General features: G+C 47.4%; 6 protein-coding genes across 6 annotated transcripts; 3 read left to right on the top strand and 3 right to left on the bottom strand.

Moving 5' to 3' along the window:
* Positions 1-62: 62 nt before the first annotated feature.
* On the bottom strand, positions 63-1,013 carry HOO65_060250 (WW domain-containing protein C2F3.14c; the record flags this gene model as incomplete). Its single annotated transcript, XM_071001083.1, has 1 exon — positions 63-1,013. The coding sequence occupies one exon, from the start codon at positions 1,011-1,013 to the stop codon at positions 63-65; it is 951 nt and encodes a 316-aa protein (XP_070857600.1).
* Positions 1,014-2,075: 1,062 nt separating this feature from the next.
* Positions 2,076-3,584, top strand: HOO65_060249 (Glutamate 5-kinase; the record flags this gene model as incomplete). Its single annotated transcript, XM_071003872.1, has 4 exons — positions 2,076-2,115; positions 2,183-2,481; positions 2,553-2,823; positions 2,890-3,584. The coding sequence occupies 4 exons, from the start codon at positions 2,076-2,078 to the stop codon at positions 3,582-3,584; spliced, it is 1,305 nt and encodes a 434-aa protein (XP_070857599.1).
* A 331-nt stretch (positions 3,585-3,915) lies between these two features.
* HOO65_060248 (60S ribosome subunit biogenesis protein nip7) lies at positions 3,916-4,577 on the bottom strand (the record flags this gene model as incomplete). Its single annotated transcript, XM_071004066.1, has 2 exons — positions 3,916-4,256; positions 4,352-4,577. The coding sequence occupies 2 exons, from the start codon at positions 4,575-4,577 to the stop codon at positions 3,916-3,918; spliced, it is 567 nt and encodes a 188-aa protein (XP_070857598.1).
* Positions 4,578-4,997: 420 nt separating this feature from the next.
* Positions 4,998-7,094, top strand: HOO65_060247 (Nucleolar complex-associated protein 3; the record flags this gene model as incomplete). Its single annotated transcript, XM_071001082.1, has 1 exon — positions 4,998-7,094. The coding sequence occupies one exon, from the start codon at positions 4,998-5,000 to the stop codon at positions 7,092-7,094; it is 2,097 nt and encodes a 698-aa protein (XP_070857597.1).
* A 1,489-nt stretch (positions 7,095-8,583) lies between these two features.
* HOO65_060246 (RNase p and RNase mrp subunit) lies at positions 8,584-9,484 on the bottom strand (the record flags this gene model as incomplete). Its single annotated transcript, XM_071004016.1, has 3 exons — positions 8,584-9,256; positions 9,316-9,366; positions 9,420-9,484. 3 exons carry the CDS (start codon positions 9,482-9,484, stop codon positions 8,584-8,586), a joined length of 789 nt encoding a protein of 262 aa, XP_070857596.1.
* A 2,233-nt stretch (positions 9,485-11,717) lies between these two features.
* On the top strand, positions 11,718-20,226 carry HOO65_060245 (Ubiquitin carboxyl-terminal hydrolase 34; the record flags this gene model as incomplete). Its single annotated transcript, XM_071003575.1, has 12 exons — positions 11,718-12,543; positions 12,616-12,784; positions 13,085-13,592; positions 13,668-15,641; positions 15,718-16,021; positions 16,129-16,435; positions 16,490-16,706; positions 16,764-16,867; positions 16,931-17,142; positions 17,214-17,777; positions 17,852-20,047; positions 20,120-20,226. 12 exons carry the CDS (start codon positions 11,718-11,720, stop codon positions 20,224-20,226), a joined length of 7,488 nt encoding a protein of 2,495 aa, XP_070857595.1.
* Between the last annotated feature and the right edge of the window lie 382 nt (positions 20,227-20,608).

Genomic DNA, 20,608 nt, shown 5'->3' with positions numbered 1-20,608 from the left:
TATGACGCATTAACATGTGGCATATTTCCTGCCCAAGCACGCCACAAACATGCCACACTCTCTTAATCTCTCAGCCACGCCCGCCTCTTTTCCTCTTTTCTCGCCTTGCGTTTCTCTTTGAACTGCTTCAGTTCATTTTTGCTGAGTCTTTGGCCCTGTCTCTCTGCCTTTAGGCTGCGGCCTTGATGTGCATTGGCTGCGGCATCTACGTCGAAATACGAGTGTAGTTGTCTCTTCGCCTTTGCATCGCCACTGTATCTTTCGCTGCCCAGGCCATCAGTCTGGAAGTGGCCGTTGAACCGGTTGAACGCTACCTGTGAGCCGTCATCTAGCGCATTCATATGCAATGCGCTGCTGGAAATCCCGGGTTCTTGTGGCTGATCTAGTTTGGCGTACCATGCGTTTGGGTCATAATCACCATGGATGGCAGGGTTGTAGCCCAGGATTTCTGGCGGCGGTGGAGGCGCATCGGCTGAGTCAGTTGCAGTGCTGCCTGTTATGGTACCACTGCTAAGTTGCGTCGGGCGCGGGTGTGATGATTCCTGTAGTCGCGGGTTCTCTAGTTGCTCGACACCAGTGAACCGGTTAAAAAACACATATTGGTTTGTCGCAGGATCCCATCTGTAGTCCCACCCATCATCCCCTAGTGTTGGCTCACTAGGAGGTAGTGGCGCATTGTTGTTTATGGATTCGGAAACCGGCTCGTTTGGTAGAGGAGGCTCATTTGACAGAGGTGCATCTTCTTCGTTGTTCGCAGGGGAATTTGGGCCCGTTCGGTCAGCATCTGCTGTCTCGCCATTGCCCTCTATATTCCGGCAGGCCTCCTCAGACATCAACTCATCTAATAATGCAGCAGCTTTCAATTCAGCACCTGTTTGCGTCTCATTAGCTAAGGAGTTAGTCGTCGCTTTAGCAACACCACCCTCACTTTGCGCCTGGCCCGCAAGCTCCGTATCGTCTCGCGTGACCTTATCGAGAGTTCTTGGTACATTATCAGCAATATCGGGTGACATTATGGGATGACTTAAGCGGTCAGGAGAAGATGGGATGGTGGGTTAAAGAGCGGCTTGAAATGTAGGTTAGGGAATGAAAAACGAGCAAAAAATGGGCATCGGCTTTAGGTGAACGCGTTTGGTATAGTTAGGCGCGATAACGTTGATAAGAAAATACTAGCCGCAATAAACGCCATATTGCAACTTGCAACATATTCTAGGGTCGCTAACCCTGAGATACTCTTAAAGGTTTTTTCCGCACTTGAAGGTGGGGGCCACGGCTAGGTCCCAACGAGGGTACTAAAGTTAGAGGATTCGGTGCTTCTTTCTATGACAACCGCAACACCATCGACCAGCACCGACCTTTCTAGGTGCACCAAAATGCAGCTACACAAACACGACAGTCTTGTGTGAAACACCAGCCTTTTCTGCTGACTTTGGACTCATATGGCGTGAAGCCCAGACTTTGACTCGAAACCTTCACATTTGCACCTGTGCATAAGACATACGAAACTGCGCCAGACACAGCCTATATTAACGACCCCCTTCTTTGCATATATCCTCGGAAGCGAACGGCCGACCGCTACAATGAACGTGGAACAAGATGCAGGTAAGAAAGATGGAAAAATCAAACCTGCCCACGGACTCGGGAAAAGTTGTTTGATGCAACCTAGAGGCAAGGGAGAGGCGGGAAGCTTGGGTGCACAAGTCCCTGATCAAAGTGATCAAAGCAGAGAACAAACCACCAAGGCCTCAATGCCATTACAGCAGATGGCGATGCGCCGGGAAGTTACGGGCCCATGCTTTGCGTTGTAAGCTTCCATTGGACTACTTGGCAGTGTTGCGTTTTTTCCTGCGCGATGGGCATATGTCTTTATACGCCTTGGTTACCGCTCTTTGTTCTGCTGTTGTTGGCAAAAAGTCTCCTGTTATTGCGCGGCCTCACCAAATATGGGCTACAATGATTTTGTATATATATGTGAAGAGCAACCGCTCTTCCAACAGGTTACTTGCTATTCGAGACATATAAGTCCCCGACTTACTTTTACCCCATTCTTTTATTGACACTTAATATTTGCAGAAATGAAAGGCATCAAATCTTTGACCATCGTCATCAAGCTGGGTGAGTTCACCGTCCACTGTAGCACTATTCATACCTCCCCACAATCTCACCGCTAACCTCTTAATAGGCACCAGCTCAATTGTCGATGAGAAGACGCATGAGCCTCTTCTCCCTATTCTGTCGCTAATTGTCGCGACTGCCGTTGAGCTGAGAAAAGAAGGCCACAAGGTTGTGATTGTGTCTTCTGGTGCCATTGGTGTCGGGCTCCGGACAATGGACTTTGACAAAAGACCAAAGCATCTCTCGTCACTACAGGCGCTTGCTGCAATTGGCCAGTGCCACTTGATACATCTTTGGGACAGTCTGTTCAGCCACTATCGTCAACCCATTGCGCAAATCTTGCTGACCCGGAATGATATTGCTGATGTGAGTCTGGATATGCACATCCTTGAACCTAAAGATCTAGAGTGAGAGCCTATGCTAATATATTGCTACAGCGCACACGGTATCTCAACGCACAAAGCACTTTAATGGAGCTTCTACATATGGGCGTCATCCCTATTGTGAACGAAAACGATACCATTGCTGTTGCTGAGATCAAGTTTGGCGACAATGATACGCTATCAGCCATTGCAAGTGCTATGGTACATGCAGACATGCTGTTCTTAATGACAGATGTCGATTGCCTCTACGATAAAAATCCTCGTACTAGCCCCGACGCAAAACCTATCGAGGTTGTGCGGGACATCTCAGAAATTACTGCTGATGGTAAGAATATCAACAAAGAACTAAGGCTTTCGTTCTTGACACTGTAAACTAACATTTGGCCTCAAGTTTCCCAAGCAGGATCTGCCCTTGGCACTGGTGGCATGTCCACCAAGATTGTCGCTGCCCGCCTTGCCACCTCAGCTGGTGTGACCACTGTAATTACCCGATCGTCAGCACCAGGTAATCTTCCCAAGATTGCCCGGTATATCCAGGCAACGAAAAGAGCCTCACAAAATCTCGAAAACCCTGTTATACCAATTGAGCAACCTCCCTTACACACACGCTTCCTACCCATCGCGGATCCCATCCGCGATCGCCACTTCTGGGTGTTGCACGGACTGGCTCCACACGGCACTGTCTATATTGACGAGGGCGCACACAGAGCCCTGATTCGTCGTGCAGGTCTGCTACCTGTGGGTGTAGTCGGTGTTGAGGGCCACTTTGGCCATCACGAGTCAGTGCGGCTGGTGGTGGCCAAGCGCCGCCAAACTCCCGATGAACACGGGAGACTGTGGGAGGATGACCAACAAGAGATTGGCCGCGGGCTGACTAACTATTCATCATCGGAAATTGCGAGAATCCAGGGCGAACAGAGCTCTAAGATCAAGAGTATTCTTGGATATGCCGATAGCGGCTACGTTGCTGAGCGGGAATTCATCAGTCTTCTACGTAATGAGAGCAGGCCCCCGAGTCCCGGAGACGAGCGTACGCCGTCGTGCATCACGACACCTAGAAGCGAGCGCAGGGTTGATTCCCCCTAACCACTTTCTTGTTTTTGTTACGCTTTCATATACAGTTGGTTTTTAAGTTTGCAATTAGACTGTTGTAATGTTACTTCTTGTTGCTTTTCTTTACGTATTTTTCGTTGGCCATATCCAAATCAAACAAAAGACACAAACCATGTGCATGTACTTATAAATCTAGATAGTTCTAGAAAGAGAAAAAACAATGACTCCAAGGCGCCGTAATATGTGTAGTCCCTCCGCTCCGCTTCACTCCAATAGCTTTTCGAAATGCCCGCAAAGAAATGCCACATAATATCTCCAATCTCCGCTCTTTACAATCATTTTATGACAATACCCTTTCAACAGTTTAGCCGGAAGCAAATAGATTGTCTTCATCGCGCAGATACTCTCCGCAATCTGCCTGGCGGAAGCACACAACACCTGTCGGGTCCAGCCGTCTGGCCTCGGCTGTGGAGCGCGCTGTCACACCAAAGCCAAGGGGTGTGTCGTTCATGTTGTACACTACCACACCTTGGTGTTCAGGGCAGTCCTCGCTCCAACGACCGACGTGAGCCTTGACAATGTTACCACCATACAGGAAAGGCATCTCGCCGTTGGGCTTGACCCAGATCTTGTAACGGGCGTGCTCAGCAAGGATGGGGAGTGCAGTAATGTGCAAGCGGAACTTGCCAGTTTTAGTGAACTTGCCTGAAAATAGAGATAAAGCCACAGAGGTTAGTATTGAAGAAGTCGGGAATTTGAGCTAGGGGGAGGGAGACGAGCGGGCGGTTGGCACAACATACCAAGACAGACACCAATGGACAGGAGCTTCTCGCGGGCAATGGACGTAGCTAGGTTGGATACTGAGAGCAAGACGTAGTATACACGGTCCTTGTGCAGGCGGAAGACGTAGCGGTCGGCATTGGGGCCGTCGCCGATGGGCGCAATCAGGGCCTTGAGCGAACTACCAGTATAGTTGGCAAGCTTCGCAAAGAGCGTCTGGGTTTCGGGCTCGGTAAGAGGGCGCATAACGAGGGAGAGTACGGGGAGATAATTAGAGAGAAGCGCAAAGTCGGTCAGAGAAGTGCAATGAAGAGGAAGTGTAAGGAAACAAAGTTAGGGCGGTGAGTATCAAGTTTTAAACAGAGAGCCGTAAGGGAAAGGAAAGTTTCGTTGTCTCAAAGATTTGGGTTAATCCACTTCTAACAAGCTAGAATTTGGTGATGGTAAAGCCTCGCTAAGTTTTTTTTTCTGGATGGCAGAATTCAAGAAAACTTTTGGCGGTGAAGAAATCCCCACTTTATTTTTCTTTGCGATCCAGGCCTTGATTTGATCGAAGCTTTGATTTGCCGTCATCACAAGAATTGTTCGTCTACCTTTTCTCTCGGCAACCTTGCTCATTATATTTCATTCTACGTCAGAACTATCAACTGATTTTCCTTTGCGACCATGGTTGCAGCTGGAAAACGCAAGATCAAGAGGTCTGAGGGTCTAGACAGCGGCCCTAAAGCCTCTTCCTCCACTAATGACGATGCCCAGTCCTCTAACAAGATCCAAAAGGCCTTTTTCAAAAATGCTACCAACTGGAACTTGGAACAAGACTACGAGAGCCGGCCACGCAAGCGCAATAAGCGTGAGAAAGAAAGTACTCGACTCCCAATTAAGACAGCTGACGGACGCCTCCAACACGTCACAGCCCCCGATGCCAACGACGATGCCGGCCACGAAAGCGAGATTAGCGATGGCGATTGGCTCGAGGGCGATAGCATGGATGGTTCTATCTCCGAGATTGATGACGAGAAGCAAGAGGATAAGCCTGAAATCCCTATTCCCGAGCAGATCCGCCTAGCGCAAGAAGAGCTGGCCAAGATCGCAACGTCCCTCACCATGGACCCCGAAGACCATCCCGGCGCATTTCGCGCCCTTGCCAAGATCGGTGAATCCAAAATAGTCGCCATCCAGAAGCTGGCTGTCATGACACAAATGACTGTCTATAAGGATGTTATCCCTGGTTACCGGATACGACCAGCCGAAGAGGGTTCGAAGGAGCAATTGTCTAAGGAAACCCGCACACTGCGTGCCTACGAACAAGCTCTTGTTGCTGGCTATCAGGCTTATATTAAAAAGTTGTCTCACTATGCTAAGAGTGACCCGATGGGTTTGTCTGCCTCTCGCAAGAAGGGATCCCTTGGCAGCATTGCTATTGTTTGCACCTGCATGTTGCTCAAGTCCGTCCCCCATTTCAACTTCCGCAGCGAACTCATTAAAATTGTTGTGTGGAAACTGAGTCGACGTAAGGTGGATGATGACTTCGTCCGCTGTCTAGACACTCTACGTGAGCTATTTGCGGAAGATGAGGATGGCCGCTACGGACTTGAAGTAATATCGCTGTTGACCAAGATGATGAAAGTCCGTGAGTTCCAGGTTGATGAGAGCGTTGTCAACCTATTTTTGGACTTGCGTCTCCTGTCTGAATTCTCTGGAAAAGCTTCAAACGAACGAGTAGAAATGGAAGCATCTGGGCCAAAGCCAAAGAAGGTCTTCCTCACTAAACGCCAGCGCAAGAATCGCAAAGAGCAGAAGTCACTAGACAAGGATATGGCTCAGGCTGAGGCTGTGGTATCCCATGAAGAGCGCGAGCGTATGCAAAGTGAGACGCTGAAGCTAGTATTTGCTACCTACTTCCGTATCCTCAAACAGCGCCTACCTCATCTTATGGGTGCTACCCTTGAGGGCCTGGCAAAATACTCCCACTTGATCAACCAAGATTTCTTTGGCGATCTTCTTGAAGCTCTAAAAGACCTTATCCGACACGCTGACAACGATGCTAATGCCGAGTTAGATGGCAAAACTGAGGAAAATGAAGAAGACCAAGAAGGCCAAGAAGAAGAAGAGGAAAGTGCCCCGACACGCAACACTAGCCGCGAGGCTTTATTGTGTAATGCCACCGCATTTTCCCTGCTGGCAGGTCAAGATGCCCACAATGCTCGCAATGATCTACATCTAGATCTGTCGCATTTTACAACGCATCTGTACCGCTCGCTACTTGCACTCTCAGTCAATCCAGACCTTGAGAAGACGGCCCGCTCACATCTATGGGACCCGACACAACCCAAACCTGCCCGTGTCGTACCCAACAAAGTCAACCTACAGACCACAACGGTCTTGTTGATACGCTGCTTGACGGCTGTCTTACTGCCCCACTGGGGCATTCGCTCCGTCCCGCCAGTTCAGCTAGCTGCTTTCTCGAAGCAGCTTATGTCTTCATCACTCCACATGCCAGAAAAGTCGTGCAGGGCTGTGTTGGCACTGTTGACTGATGTGGCGGATACACACAGCAAAAAAGTGGCATCTCTCTGGAATACGGAGGAACGCAAGGGAGATGGCGCATTCAACCCAGTCAGCGAAACAATTGGCGGCAGTAACCCATTTGCAGCAACAGTGTGGGAAGGCGAGATTCTACGAAAGCACTTCTCACCACAAGTTCGTGATGGTGTAAAGCTTCTGGAGAGGACTATTGGTGGTGGCAACGGCCGTGGGAGATAGACTGGATAGTTAGAATTCACAATAATACCAGAGCTCAATTTATACGCGAAAGGAAGTTTCTGTTATAATTCTTTACTTTGCAATTCAAACCAGAGGCTTATCCCTAAGCTAAAATAGACGTAGTGGCTAATACTCAATCAGCCCAGCGGGAGGCGGCGAGGCCGGTCTTCGGCTTCGCGGAAATTTCAGTCTTCTGCGTTGAATCTGATAACCCCCCTATATCCAACGGTTCTTTTAATTTAGCTTCACATGGTCTTCTCTCCTCTATTTCCTCGGTATTGCTTACACCTGGAATTGTAATTCCGTCAAAAGAAAGCCCTCTCAGATCAGAAAGGTAATCGCTCGTACTTGATAGTTGAGATTGGTGTGGTGACAAAGGCGACATATCAATCAGATCCGGTTCCAGCTTTAGTGTTGGTGCGGCAGTGGGTCTCTCGGATGAAAGGTTGTGGCAGTCTTGAGCTTTCTCAATATCAACAACCTGCAGCATAGGCTTTTGTGGTCGGCCCGGCTGTGATCCAATATTAGGGCCATGAAAAGAAGTCATGTCTCCTTTGCAAGCTGCTCTTACTTGTCCTATATTGCGCGGAGAGCCGCTAGGTATAGAGGTTTGAATTTCATGAACCTTAATTTTCGAGTGGGAAACGATGGAGACGGAAGCAGAGGTTGTCTTTCTAGAGATAGGCAGTCTGGGAGTTAAAGGTGTAGATGAAGATGACCCCCCAGTAAGCCAGGCCGTGACATCCGACGGGATGTTGTAAACTATGGGTTTTGAGATGTCGACTTCGTCTTGTTTAAACCCAGTGCTATGGGATGCTTTCTGCTTGCTGCCTTTCTTGGAGGACTGGCAAAGACCTTGGGTCTTAGTGTTGGTCTTTGGAGAGGCGAACATCCTACTAAGTTCCAAGGCTGCCTTCATCTTTTCGGCATGAGATTCAGCGTATGAAGTTGGAATTGGAGGTGCCATTTTTGCTGGCGGCATCTAAGATAAGCGTTAATAGGGCTGGCCGCTAAGGGCAAAGTTTATCTTTGGCTATCACGTACACTAGGCATAGAAGCAGCGTGAAGGCACAGTTGGTGTATACGATTCAAGACAAGATCAGCAAAGGACAGGACAATGAACTCAACGTTAATTGAGTATAGATCATTGTTATAAAGAAAATGAAAGAAGCCACGAAAAATTTTCTTCTAGGCAGTCAGTGAAGAACCAATTGTTTGGTAGTTTCCATAATTATTAGGATTACGACTTATATCTATTGTGGCCTGGAAGTTTGGTGTTGTGTAGACGCTGAGAACCTGTTTGGGAAACTACCGCATCCAAATATCCCTATTCAAGCAAATATATAGAAGCTCTATCAAACATGATACCTAAAGCTCTTTTCCGATAAAATATGCCGGTCTTACTAGCCCTTATTATATTTGTTTGATACGGGTAGCGCATCGTTTTCTATGGCTACAGTGTTTGTTACTAAGTTTAAGGAAACTTGTGTCATGATCTTGTGGCAGAGGTTTGCTTAGCCGTTGTCCCGTCCACTAGGTGTGCTTTCCGCTGACCAATAGTAGTCTGTACTGCCACTACGTTCAGCGCTTGAAACTTGAAATATTTAGTCGCGGAGTCTATCCAGGCAGAGCTGATCCCCTCTGTGTGCTCCTCTACATAGTCCAGTAATGCATTAGCGTGAGGAGCCCCGGTTCGTATAGCAATGGCAGAGACTCTAGGTAGGCCGAGCGCTTTCGTTAGGCGTTCACTACAGGGCTGAGAAATGGCGATAAGCCTTATGGGCTTCACTGCTGATGGATGTCGAGATGCTGCGGCTACAAGTTCAGGCATATGACTATGAAACATGGATGGCTGCCCAGAGCGGGCGATGAAAATCGCAGCGTAAGGTTGGTCCTGTTGTGGCGTAGCATCGGCTTGGGTTTCCTTAGCATTTTGAAGCTTGGGGAATGACAAGATTTGGAGGTTACGCGTGATTCCAGACAGGCCAACATCGACGTACTCGGTTATCACTGGGGGAGGGGGTTTCTCTAGTGACTTTGTAGGTGCATCCAGGCCTTTTTCGTTCGCTTTCTTTATCGCCCCACGCTTGCGTTTACGTGATGATTTTCCCTTTGACGGTTCGCAATGGCGCATTCGGTATTGGCCTAGAGGCTCAAGAAATCTAGACCATATTAATTTCATGGCACTCGGAGTGCAAATTGAGGCTCATGTGCAACTTACGAGCAGAGCAGCTCAAGAATAACATCTTGATGTTCAGGTGAAACTTTAGGCCTGGGAGCAATTAGAAATTTGTGTAAGTAGTAAGTAGGAAAGTAATAGCTTACCATTCCGTTGTGGTAAAGGGTGTACCTAGTTGATAGACTGTCTTTTTACGTGCCTGGCTCTGCATTTTAGATGCCAACATGGGAATCTGATTTGTTTAGTATAATGAAAGAAAACTTGTTTGCGCAGTACATCATGGAAACTGACCTTCCCAAATTATCATTGCTGTTATCGATAAGAAAGACAAGGATTGTCCCTATGTTGGGGTTCAAGTACTAGGGTTGCATCTTACATCAGCTTGAATCGGCTGATTACAAAGTCGCCTAGGAACTAAGCGTGTTTTACGCAAAAGGAGGAAGACAAAGACCACTAGATCCAAAGCTGTCAATGCAAGAAGTGCCGTATAAAGGTCATGAAGTATGGCTTTGCCTCCCCCTCTCTAAAGAAAGTGATGTGACCTCAGAAGCATGGAGAAGTCCCTTTTTCTTGGTGGGAAGAGGCTCTAGAACTCTGGAAGGCAAGGTTTAACCAACCCATAGCGAAAAGCTTACAAAGTTTGGTTCCTTGAACACCCCCACCTTGAGCACCAAGCAAGCTTGGGCTTTTTTGTCAGGGTTTCTGCAGCATTTGTACTGTAGGATGCATAGCACAGTACAAGTACAGTATGTGGGGGATTTCGGCTAGAGTCAACAGCGCCTTCCCTTAGTAGCCTTGCCCCTCTTTATTTCGTATTTCACGTGACGATTGACCCTGACATCATCGCTATCCTGACTTTTTGATTTGCTACAAACACACACCTTCAACTGAACTTTTCTCTCTGTATCTAAAGATTCTACATACTGAAATTAGTACAGGTTAATAGGCTTGTATTTATTCGCACTGCTATGCATGCATCATTTTTGCCCGCCTGTAAAGATCATGATTATTAACCCCATTTGACTCCAACCCTCAGCAGCCTGGTCATTGGCTGATTGAATTTTCCATTGACGGCCTAATTTGCTGCCCGCGACAAGCTTCTAGTCTAGCTTTCTCGTCTTCCCTTTATTGACTGCACCTTCTGAAAGCAAGCTGCAGTTCACATCCCACAGCTCACAGCTCACAGCCCACAGCTCGCAGCTCACAGCTCAGCAGCTTAATTGCAGCAGGTAGCTACGCCAACCAAGCTTGCTGGTCGTTTCCAAGTTTACGTACGCCACGGCAGAACCTATCGAATCAAATCCCGTCAGCCAGGTAAGTCTGACCAATAGAAGACGAGCTCCATGCACCATTGATGCACCCAGCATAGAGCCATTCGCCTTGACTTGTCCAGGCACCACCAGCCAGCCCAACCCAACAAGCATTTTTCAACCCGCCCTCCTTGTTGCTGTTTTTCTGCTTTGCTGTTTTGTTGCACCGCCCGCTGTTATTTTACTCGAGGGTTTTGCCAACGACAATTTTATGTGTATACATATAGTTATACGTATATATTCTTCCCTCCCACAAGATATCCTCCATCCATGTCTCTCTTCCTTTGAACGCACCCCACGTCCACACTTGCATTATTGCACGAGGGCTCTATTTGCTCCATCTTGCTACTGGTAAGAGAACCCCGTTGGGCTTTATCGTCATCACCAGGTTTCTTGGAACAATCCATCAAGTCTGATTTTTTTCCTGATTTTTTTTTTTGCGCGTCTTTCTCCGCCCATTATATCCATTGTATGCTAGCTGCCCCAAGCTCGCAGCCACCCGCACACCGTCATTCAAACCTCCTAAGGGAAAAGCCCGGTTCTAGGTTGGATCTGCTACATGTAGTACATGTAAACTATACCCATACCAACCTAGCGACGCTACGCTGTTTTACCCACAACTCCACAGTCTGCATCCTAGCTTTTTCCTTTCGCTGTTATTCTATTACAACTGTTGTGTCCCCTTGAGCATTTGACAACAGTGCTCAAAGCACCTGCAAATCCTCCCTCATCCCCCTCTAGAGCCTTGGATTTAATTAGTGGCCTACGGGCAGGCATCAAGCAACCAAGATTTCTCCTCTCCATGTCTTGTCTGAAGAGCGATTAATGACGTCTTGTCTAGCATCCTCTCTATCTATCGCTGTATCTTCACTTTGGTAGAACTAGGCCTGGACAGCTGCAAGTAACTCATAGCCGCTGCACATTACATTGCCATACACACCTCACACATTACGTATTCTATGCTGCTACTTACTTGCCACTTTGTGCCGAATGTTCATTCATGCATACACAACGTACATAACCTCTACAATCCATCGTGGTTGCTGACTATCTTTATAGACTGCTGAGCTGTCTTGTTTTTTTTAACAATAAAAAAGCTCATCATCAGCATTTCACCGTATTGCCACCTCTCAAATGGCGACCCTTCCTTCCGGCCATGGTCAGATTTCCGATCAGGGCCCTGATGCCTGTGGCCCTTCATCGTCGCCCGAAACAAGCTCCACACGTCTAAACCCTTTTGCGGACACCGAATCTGCTAGGAAACGCCGCCGTATGCACGGCTCGGCTTCTCACAGCCTCTCTGAAGACAGTGATAGCGAAATAGGATCACGCTCTACTGAAAAGACGCCCCAGACTTCATCTACTCCCGATCCAGTTTCTCGCCAATCTCCCATTTTATTATCGACTGGAGATCTTCCAATATCTAGGCCGTCTGGTATCCCTAGCCCACACGCGAACGATTCGCCGCAGCAGCCCACTATAATAATGTCCGATCATGAAACTCAAACGCCATCATCGCCCGTGCAAATTAGCCCCACCTCCCTCTGTAGCATCAACACTGATCGGCCCGAGACTCCCATCGGCGCACCCTCAAATCGTGTTACCATTAACATAAGGCCAACAACGGCCAACGCACAATCATCATCACCATCATTGCCTCTCATAGATCATTCTCAAGAAGGCGAAGACCCACACTTGATAGAGGCTGACCCGTCGGCCTCTATTAAAAATAGTGTCGAGCTAGACGGCGATGTTGAGATGATTAGCAATGAAAACGACTTGGATAGCCCACGGCTTGATCTTGACATTGATAGCGATGACGACATTCTTCATGCAGATGCTACGTCAATAATTCCAGACATACCGACTATTGTATTCGATCCAACAAATGACTTTCCGTACTGCGAGAACCAAAATCATGGCGAAAACATAAGCCGTGTCTGTGAATTTCTGGCTTACGGTAAACTTCCCCGCACCATTCCATAACTCTGGCCCTGCAGAGTTGCCCAGCTAACGTGGCCTTGTAATATAGGGACCGAGGTTGTCGATGAAAGCCTATTTGAGGCTTTATCACAATGGGTAGACAACTGGGTTATTTGGGCCAAGGGTTCAAATATGACTCTAGTGATACAGTCCATGTCAAATAATCAGTCTCTGTGGACGTCTTTCCCTGAAATTGTCTGGAGCTTTGTCAATCGAAAGTGAGTTTATAGTCCTATTTGATACTTTATTTGGCTAGCAACCCGCCCACAAATACCTCCGCGCCCCTTCACAAGCAGTGCCCTTCTAAAGCATTCCAAAAACTCCTGACTAACAAGAATCTTTTTCATCTTGGGTAGAACAAATGATTCAATGCTCCAGTTTGGTGCTGCTTACCAAGCTATGGTGTCTTTCATCGACTCATACTCGCGGTTGTGTGCTTACTTGGTCTCTTTTGATGCTGCCTGTTTGGCAATGTTGACCGGGAATACTACTCGGACTACTCTCCCCATGCTTTATAGCTGTACCTTTCTCACCCCATTATCTATGGCTATTCGTAAGATGGAGGAGATTGCCTCGTTAGGTGGACGTCCACTAAGCACCGATGCTTCTAGCATCATCTGGCGCTTTGCTTTGATGGATGACACCTCCCCAACCTGCCTGAAAAACTACCTCATTGCAACGGAGGAGCTGGCTCCTCGGTTCCCCAAGATCCTGGATACATTAACTGGCATCTGCTCAGTAGTATCTCTCATTTCCGAAACGGCGATAGCTCAATTAGACCAGGATGGGCTAAATATTCTCGACGTCTCTACGTGCTTAGAAGAGTGCCATCATTTCCATACTATTGCTGTCCGAATCACTGAAAAAGCTATTGAAAGCTATACGTCACATCTGACACCAGAAGGGTTTCTCACTTCAGTGTCCCGCCTAGACGGTATTCTCAGATCATGTCTGACCGGGTCACACCCCAATGCCTTGTCAGTCAAGGAAAAGTTCGCAACTGAGTTCCCCACAATACCCGCTCAGGTAATGGCAGAATGCATCTCAAGCAAATGGAAATTCATGATTTATTCTAGATTAATTAAATCTAGCCAAATGCAGCTGCGTGTGAGTGCGGCGAACACCTTTTGTCTCACTCTTGTGTCGGTATGGCGGAAGTATGGCGACCAGCCCGATGAGGTCAGCCCAGTTGTGCTCGAATTCATGGCTCATCAAGTCTGTGAGTGCGGCGTTCTTGACTATATTCTCAACGCGACTTGCCACCCAGAAGTGTCAACGGAATGTTATAATATTGTTGGCTTCCTAGCCATCACTCGGTTCTACAGCGAAAAACATCTAGACCAAGCCTGGAACACCCTTTCCACATGCCAAGATCCTCGTGTCACTGAGTCGCTACTCAAGCTTCTCGGCCGGGTTTTGGAACTCTTTGAGTATTCAGTAGTTGTTACTCATTGCCAGAAACTAATTCACCTCCCTCTTGAAAACTTCGCCAACCCTTCATTCAAATCTTTCGCCGACGCTGTCGTCAAGGCCATAATTAGTCGGAAACCCAGCAACACCCAGCTAACGCATTTGCCGTTTGATCTTTGCCTAAGGCTTTTGAGGGAATCAACCTCGGCCTCAATGCCGAGCGAGTATCGAAATTTGGCCGAAGTTCATCAGCTTGCATGCGCGAAACTTCGGGAGCTGTTTCACAATGAGCCTGATGCATCTGCTCGAAGCTTCTTTTACGCGGATTGCCTGAAAGACATTCGATCCAAGTCTCGAACTTCCATTGGCAGCTTATGGGGAGTGTACATTGCCCTCAAATCGAGTGCTGTTATCCCCGAGCTTCACGACTTGGCAGCTAACCACGACTTTGGAAAGATTATCGTCGATGAGTTGGATCATGCCATGCGCAACAATCAAAACGCATTATCTGGACCCTGCAATGTTGCCAGGCAAGAACTCATATATCTCATGATTCTACATGAACCCTCTGTATTTGATGGGAAGCTTGGTGCTCGTCTCTGGGATCTTCTTGTTGGCTCTAGAGTAGCCTCTGATGATGCTCGCCGATCTGGCTGGTCAGTTATCAATAGTGCTACACGACATGATATATCATCCATGAACCCATTCTTAAAGTGCTGCTTTGACAGCCAACTTTCCATCCTTCCTGCATATTGTCTTTGCGAAGGTTCGCTTGAGTTCATCAAGCTAAAGCTGCTGCCCCGCCTTTCCGGGCAAGACAACTTGAACGATGTGCAGCTTGACGATGAGGACAGTGTTTTGTCTAGCGGTATTGAAAACTTGTGGCGTGTGATTCTTCTTTCCCCGAACGAAGCTGTTGCAAAAGCTGCCACGTGTACCTTAGCAAAAGATATATACACCGAGAGTTCTTCAATCCTCAGCTACCCTCATCACCGGGCTCGCCAGGTGCATCTTCTTCTGTTAACACGCTGCATGCAGCAACTGGAGAAATCTGCTACAGAGATGAGGAAGTTAGAGGGGAAGTCAAGAGAGTCACCGGCCATTTCTTCTTCTTCTAAAGACGCGGCCCTAGCAGTGGATGCTGAACTTGTTATCCCTGACAAGGAACAAGATCACGAACGAACATTCTTACGTACACTATGTGTCCTCACGACCTTTATGGAGTTTTACAAGAACAAGCCTCGATTTTCTACACCTGATATCTGGCCTCTGATTCCCTCACGACCTAGCTCACCAAATGGAGGCCGAGTTGGGCTGAAAGTTCAAACATTTGATCAAGGAAGATGCTCTGAGATCAAGCCGATTGAAATTGGTGCCCTAAACACCGTCGGCTGCCTTCTAACACTTGTGCGCAAAGTTTCCGGCTTTGATAACTACAGAATGTACTACGGTGGCCAGCGTTTCTCACCGTCTGAGACTAATATTCGAATGACGCTGGAGGACCTAAAGATGCACCAGGGCTTGATTCTTGTCAAACGTGAAGACCGTAAAAGTCCTGCGCCTTCTGGCTCTTGTCCTGGGGCCTCTCTTCTTGAAATAGAGCTCTTGTCTCAGTTCAAGCAGTTTTGGGATTACCTAGACTTCCCTAACCACATTGCAGAAAAGGTAAGCGAGCCTTTATTCCATAACTGCAGTATATGAGTTATGTGTGGCAGTGCGACCTTTAGCTAACTTTTGATAGATCTACAATTTGCTAGTCAAGTTTCCTGCTGATAGCTCAGTAGTCTCCAAGCTACTAGACGTAAACACAAAAAGTCTAGACGTTTTCCCGCCTTCGCAGCCTTTCAAGTCTCTTTATGCCCTTTTTGCCATTGGTGGAATGACGGATATCAATAGAATTGGGCGACTACACTTTTTGGAAGGTGGCAAGGGGAACATTGACGAGATTTATGTAAAATCCCTAACCAAGGCACTCAAACTGGTTTCAGAAGCCATCGACAGTCCCCAGATCTTGGACATGTCACAACCACACATGGCCAGGCTTGGTTCTGAATTGATGAAAACCGCCGCGAATCTTCACAAAGGCAAGTATTGAAGATATGACACATGATTGATACTTCATCTAACCGCTAACCGCCTTGTCTTATCTTAGATCTCGCTACCAAAACTACTGATGCTACGATTATTACTGATGTCAAGCCACCATCAGCTAGCAGGTTCATCGATATTCTCTCAAATGCGAGTATTCAGGCCGAATCACGAGACATAGATTATGACTTTATCTTTGGAACTATTAGAGCCGTCTTCGAGCTGTCAAGTGAAGGGGATGATCTATGGCTTCCACTATCGAAAGAAGACAAGTTTGTGAACATGCTCGTGAGGCTATTGACCAATAGCATGCCCTTTATCCGCCATGGCATCATCAATATAATTGATGAGAGGGTTGGAGAGGCAGTCAAGTATGGTAGAGACTATCCTATACTTTGTGGTAGTGTGCTAACTTGGTATTCTAGTCGAAACAGCCACAATGTACGAATTTGCCAGTATTTGTGGCCTATTGTTGCAGACATCATCTCTATAATGGCACAACAGTCAACCCCGTTCAACGAGATTTTTCGGCTAGCGGAAAGCCTCCTTTTGAGTCTGTCTAGCCTGCCTGACAAGTCTATTGATGTTGGCGATTTTGCCAAAACGTGCATTGAGCTTCTTCTCGCCCACAACACAGTAGAGGTATGTGGCACAAATTGGCATGACTAAAACTCTTTGTTTACTAAACCTTTGATGTAGGAAATTGGGACCGAACACATTGATTTCATGGCACTGGGTATCGTCAAGCTAGTATTGTGCAGCTTGAAAATCCAGCCCGATATTTTCAACAATCGTGTCAACGCGTAAGTTGATAGACTAGCTATGAAGCAGCCACGCAGTATGAAGCTCACTAACACGCCAGATAGTGGCTTTGCACAAAAGCTTTTCTGGAAGCTTTTGTTTCCTCGTGAGCCATCTTGTGCAGACTCTACAGTCCAGAAAGTTCTCATTACTCCAGGCATCCGAAGCCGCCTTTACAATATTCTACACACAATCGCCACCACAAATCAGGAAGAGCGATTGTCTCTTCTGCAATGTCTCTCTGATGTTGCACCTCTCGATGTGAATTCAGATTACTGTGAGTCATTTTCCTGCATACACGAACTCTTTTGGAGGTGTATCTAATCCAATATACCTTTCTACGTTTAGCGCTATACTGCTACGATCTTCATCCACAGTTTGACAGATCTAAGGTCATCAGAGCTAGTTGTGGATATGTTGGTCTGCGAAATCTTTCCAATACCTGCTATCTAAATTCGCTGTTTACTCAACTCTTTATGAATGTCAAGTTCAGAGAGCTTATGTTAAAGGCCACGATATCTGATGAAAGCGAGCAGCGGCTTCTAAACAATACGCAACGACTATTTGGGAACATGCAAAACAGCATGGCACGTTTTGTCGACCCTTCGGCCGTCATTTCCTCAATCAAAACATACGACGAAGGACCCATTGATATTAACAATCAGATGGATGTAGATGAGTTCTACAATCTCTTGTTTGATCGGTTCGAATCACAGATGGCAAACCCTCAGGAGCGCAAGCAGGTTAGATCCTTCTTTGGCGGTCAGATTGTGCAGCAAGTCAAATCGCTAGAATGTGAACATGTATCGGAGCGCATGGAGCCCTTTTCTGCGATCCAGTGTGATATCAAGGGCAAGGCTACGCTAGTGGACAGTCTGCAGGCCTATGTCGACGGTGAACTTCTAGATGGGGGTGAGTTCTCTAGCGCTAAAGTAGCGAGCGAACCAGATTTTTCTGCATGGGAAGGCTTACTAACTATTGCGCAGACAACAAGTATAAGTGCTCAACATGCGACAGGCATGTAAGTGCCGTCAAACGGGCTTGTTTTCAGGATATGCCAAACAACCTGATCTTCCATTTAAAGCGGTTTGACTTTAACCTCCGGACGCTTCAACGAAGTAAGATCAACGACCACTTTTCCTTTCCCAAAACAATCGACATGAACCCGTACACCGTGGCGCATCTCTCCTCTCCAGAAAAGTCTCTTGAGCCGGATACCTTTGAGCTCGTCGGCGTTCTAGTGCACTCTGGCACGGCGGAGTCCGGCCACTATTACTCTTATATTAAAGACCGCACATCAGAGCCAGGCACGAACAAGTGGTTCGAATTCAATGATGACCTAGTGACACCATGGGATCCTAACCAGATGGAGTCATCTACATACGGTGGATTGGAGACTCGTATGCCATATGAAAATAATTCGGGGCCATTCGAGAAGTCATACAGCGCATACATGCTCTTCTACCAGCGCGTTTCAAATTTGAAGGAGCAACAAAACCATTTGGCTGCCAAAGGCCTATCGCTTCCGGTAAAGGTTGGTGTCCCAGCTGATATTAGCCTGAGCATTCGGGACGAAAACTTTTTGATTCTACGACGACACTGCCTATATGATTCTGGCCATGTGCAGTTCGTAGCCAAAATGTTTAACCAGACTCAGGCACATCACAGCACAGGCCCAAGATCATCTCACGGCGAACAAAAAACGGGAATGGGCATATTGCTTAGCCACCTAGACCAAGTTGTTAGCCGAGTCAAGGGTCTTCCTGACTTTTCAGAGTACGAGTCTATCATCAACAACGCAATCTACAAGTGTCCCGAATGTGCAATGAATTTCTTTCAGCACTTCGCCTACTATAAGGAGTCGTTCCGCGTCATGCTGCAACGCTCCCCTGAGCTTTGTGTGCGTCAAGATATTGGCTTGATGATGCTTAATGCTCTACAAATACTAAAGAAGGAGCGGCCATTCGCATATCACCCAAGGGGGTCCGGCTGTGAAGATGCTTCAGCATGTGTCCTCCATAGTATGCTCGACATCTTAGGACACACGTGGCAAGCCTTCCACACATGTATACGGGCATGGGACGAATATTTCCAGTTCATTCTGTCGTTTGCCAAGATGGGAGATCTCGAAACGGCGCACTTACTTGCCGAAGATTATCTTGTGCAATTTACACAGATTGTCACGGTCGATCAGGCGCTTCAGTTGACACCGCAGTTCTCTCGGTTGCTTAACATGATGACTCGACGGGCTGCTAGCCTTAAGCCAGTTTGCTTGCAGTATGTCTTTTTGATCATTGAGCACTTCCTGAACTCGCTGTCTCCCAAGTTCAGCCAGGATCACATTGTCGATGACCCGCGTGAAAGGCTAAGCTGGCTGGCAGAAAATGGCAGGCCTCTCCCTTGGAGCTCAACCGAAGTGAACGCCTTCCATGAGACCTTCCCATACAATACAAGCAATCTGTTTATGGCCAAGATTTGCTCTTACGGACAAAGCCCACAACTAGTTGAGCGTATCATCCAGAGGTTGACTTGCGCAGGCCCCCTAATGGAAACCCATCTAATGACTACACTTCAAGACGGCATTAACGGTGGCTTCACACATCATCGCATCGCCCCATACATGCGCTGTGCCATATGGTTTTGTGCCGAGAGCCAGAATGTTGAGCGTATTGTGGAAATGATTAGCTTTGTTTCCAAACAAGCGATCAACATCCAGTCGATCGAGGGCAAGATTTTCCCCGTGTTTTTCAAGGCCATTCATCAAAATGCATTGATGCGGCTACAACATGATCGTACTGCTGGCTTCGGCATCCTTAATGCAGTGCTGGATTCCACAAAGATATGGGCACCATGGCTTCTGTGTTACAATCAGAATAGCAGTCCAGCTGAAACGCGTGTACTGACTGAAGATTTCCTAATCACAGCGCTCTTCCATTACGGCTGCCCTCCAAAGGTGCCTGAGAATGAGGGCGGCGAGGAAATTGCTGACATGATTCGCGAGACTGTCCGCCAGCTCGGCATACTTTGTCTGCAATACATAAACAGCAACGTGATTGACACTAAGACGCAGGTGTCCCGCGAGTCGATGAGTGCTATCCAACAAACCATTGCGAGATGTTCAAATTACTTTGATGCTGCCAGCAGTGAGGTTGAGGATTGTTTTTTCTATAACATGGGCCAAAGTAAGTGGAAAGCATAGTATTGCAAATACATCTTCAAGGCTGGATAGCAGCAGCTACTAACCTATACGATAGATATACTCGATATATTGCAGTCCTTCTTAGTTGATCAGTTAGAGGAAGAAGCCTCTGGTATGTTTACCTCGTCCGATACCTATTCTGATGTGGAGGAAGACTACTAAATGTTGGTCGGCCTGTCCGGGAGACATTTGAACATGTTCTAACGTGCTTGGCGCATTTCTCGCCCCTTTGACCTCCGTGTAGACTGGGACAATTCGGATGTCTCATCGGGACAATACATCAATATCGAAGAGTTTGCAACCCGCGACTCGATTGTCATGGACCGTTTCTGAGGTAGAACGAAGGCCTCTTAGGAAATAGGGATGGGCGACGGGGATGAGAAGTAAAAAAGGGTGTGTTTCAAGGGTGTCTGTCGTCTTTCCTGAATGCATGTTATTTCTTAATATGAGAGGAGACGCGTTCTCCATCTCATACTTTCTAATTCCCCTCCCCTCCCACAATTCGGCATTTACACAAAGGGGAAATGTTTGCGTTCGTTCTGGG

Source organism: Ceratocystis lukuohia (assembly GCF_044167205.1).
Source record: "Ceratocystis lukuohia strain C4212 chromosome Unknown Supercontig6_pilon, whole genome shotgun sequence".
NCBI lineage: Eukaryota > Fungi > Ascomycota > Sordariomycetes > Microascales > Ceratocystidaceae > Ceratocystis > Ceratocystis lukuohia.
This window is presented reverse-complemented; position numbering and strand designations above follow the sequence as displayed.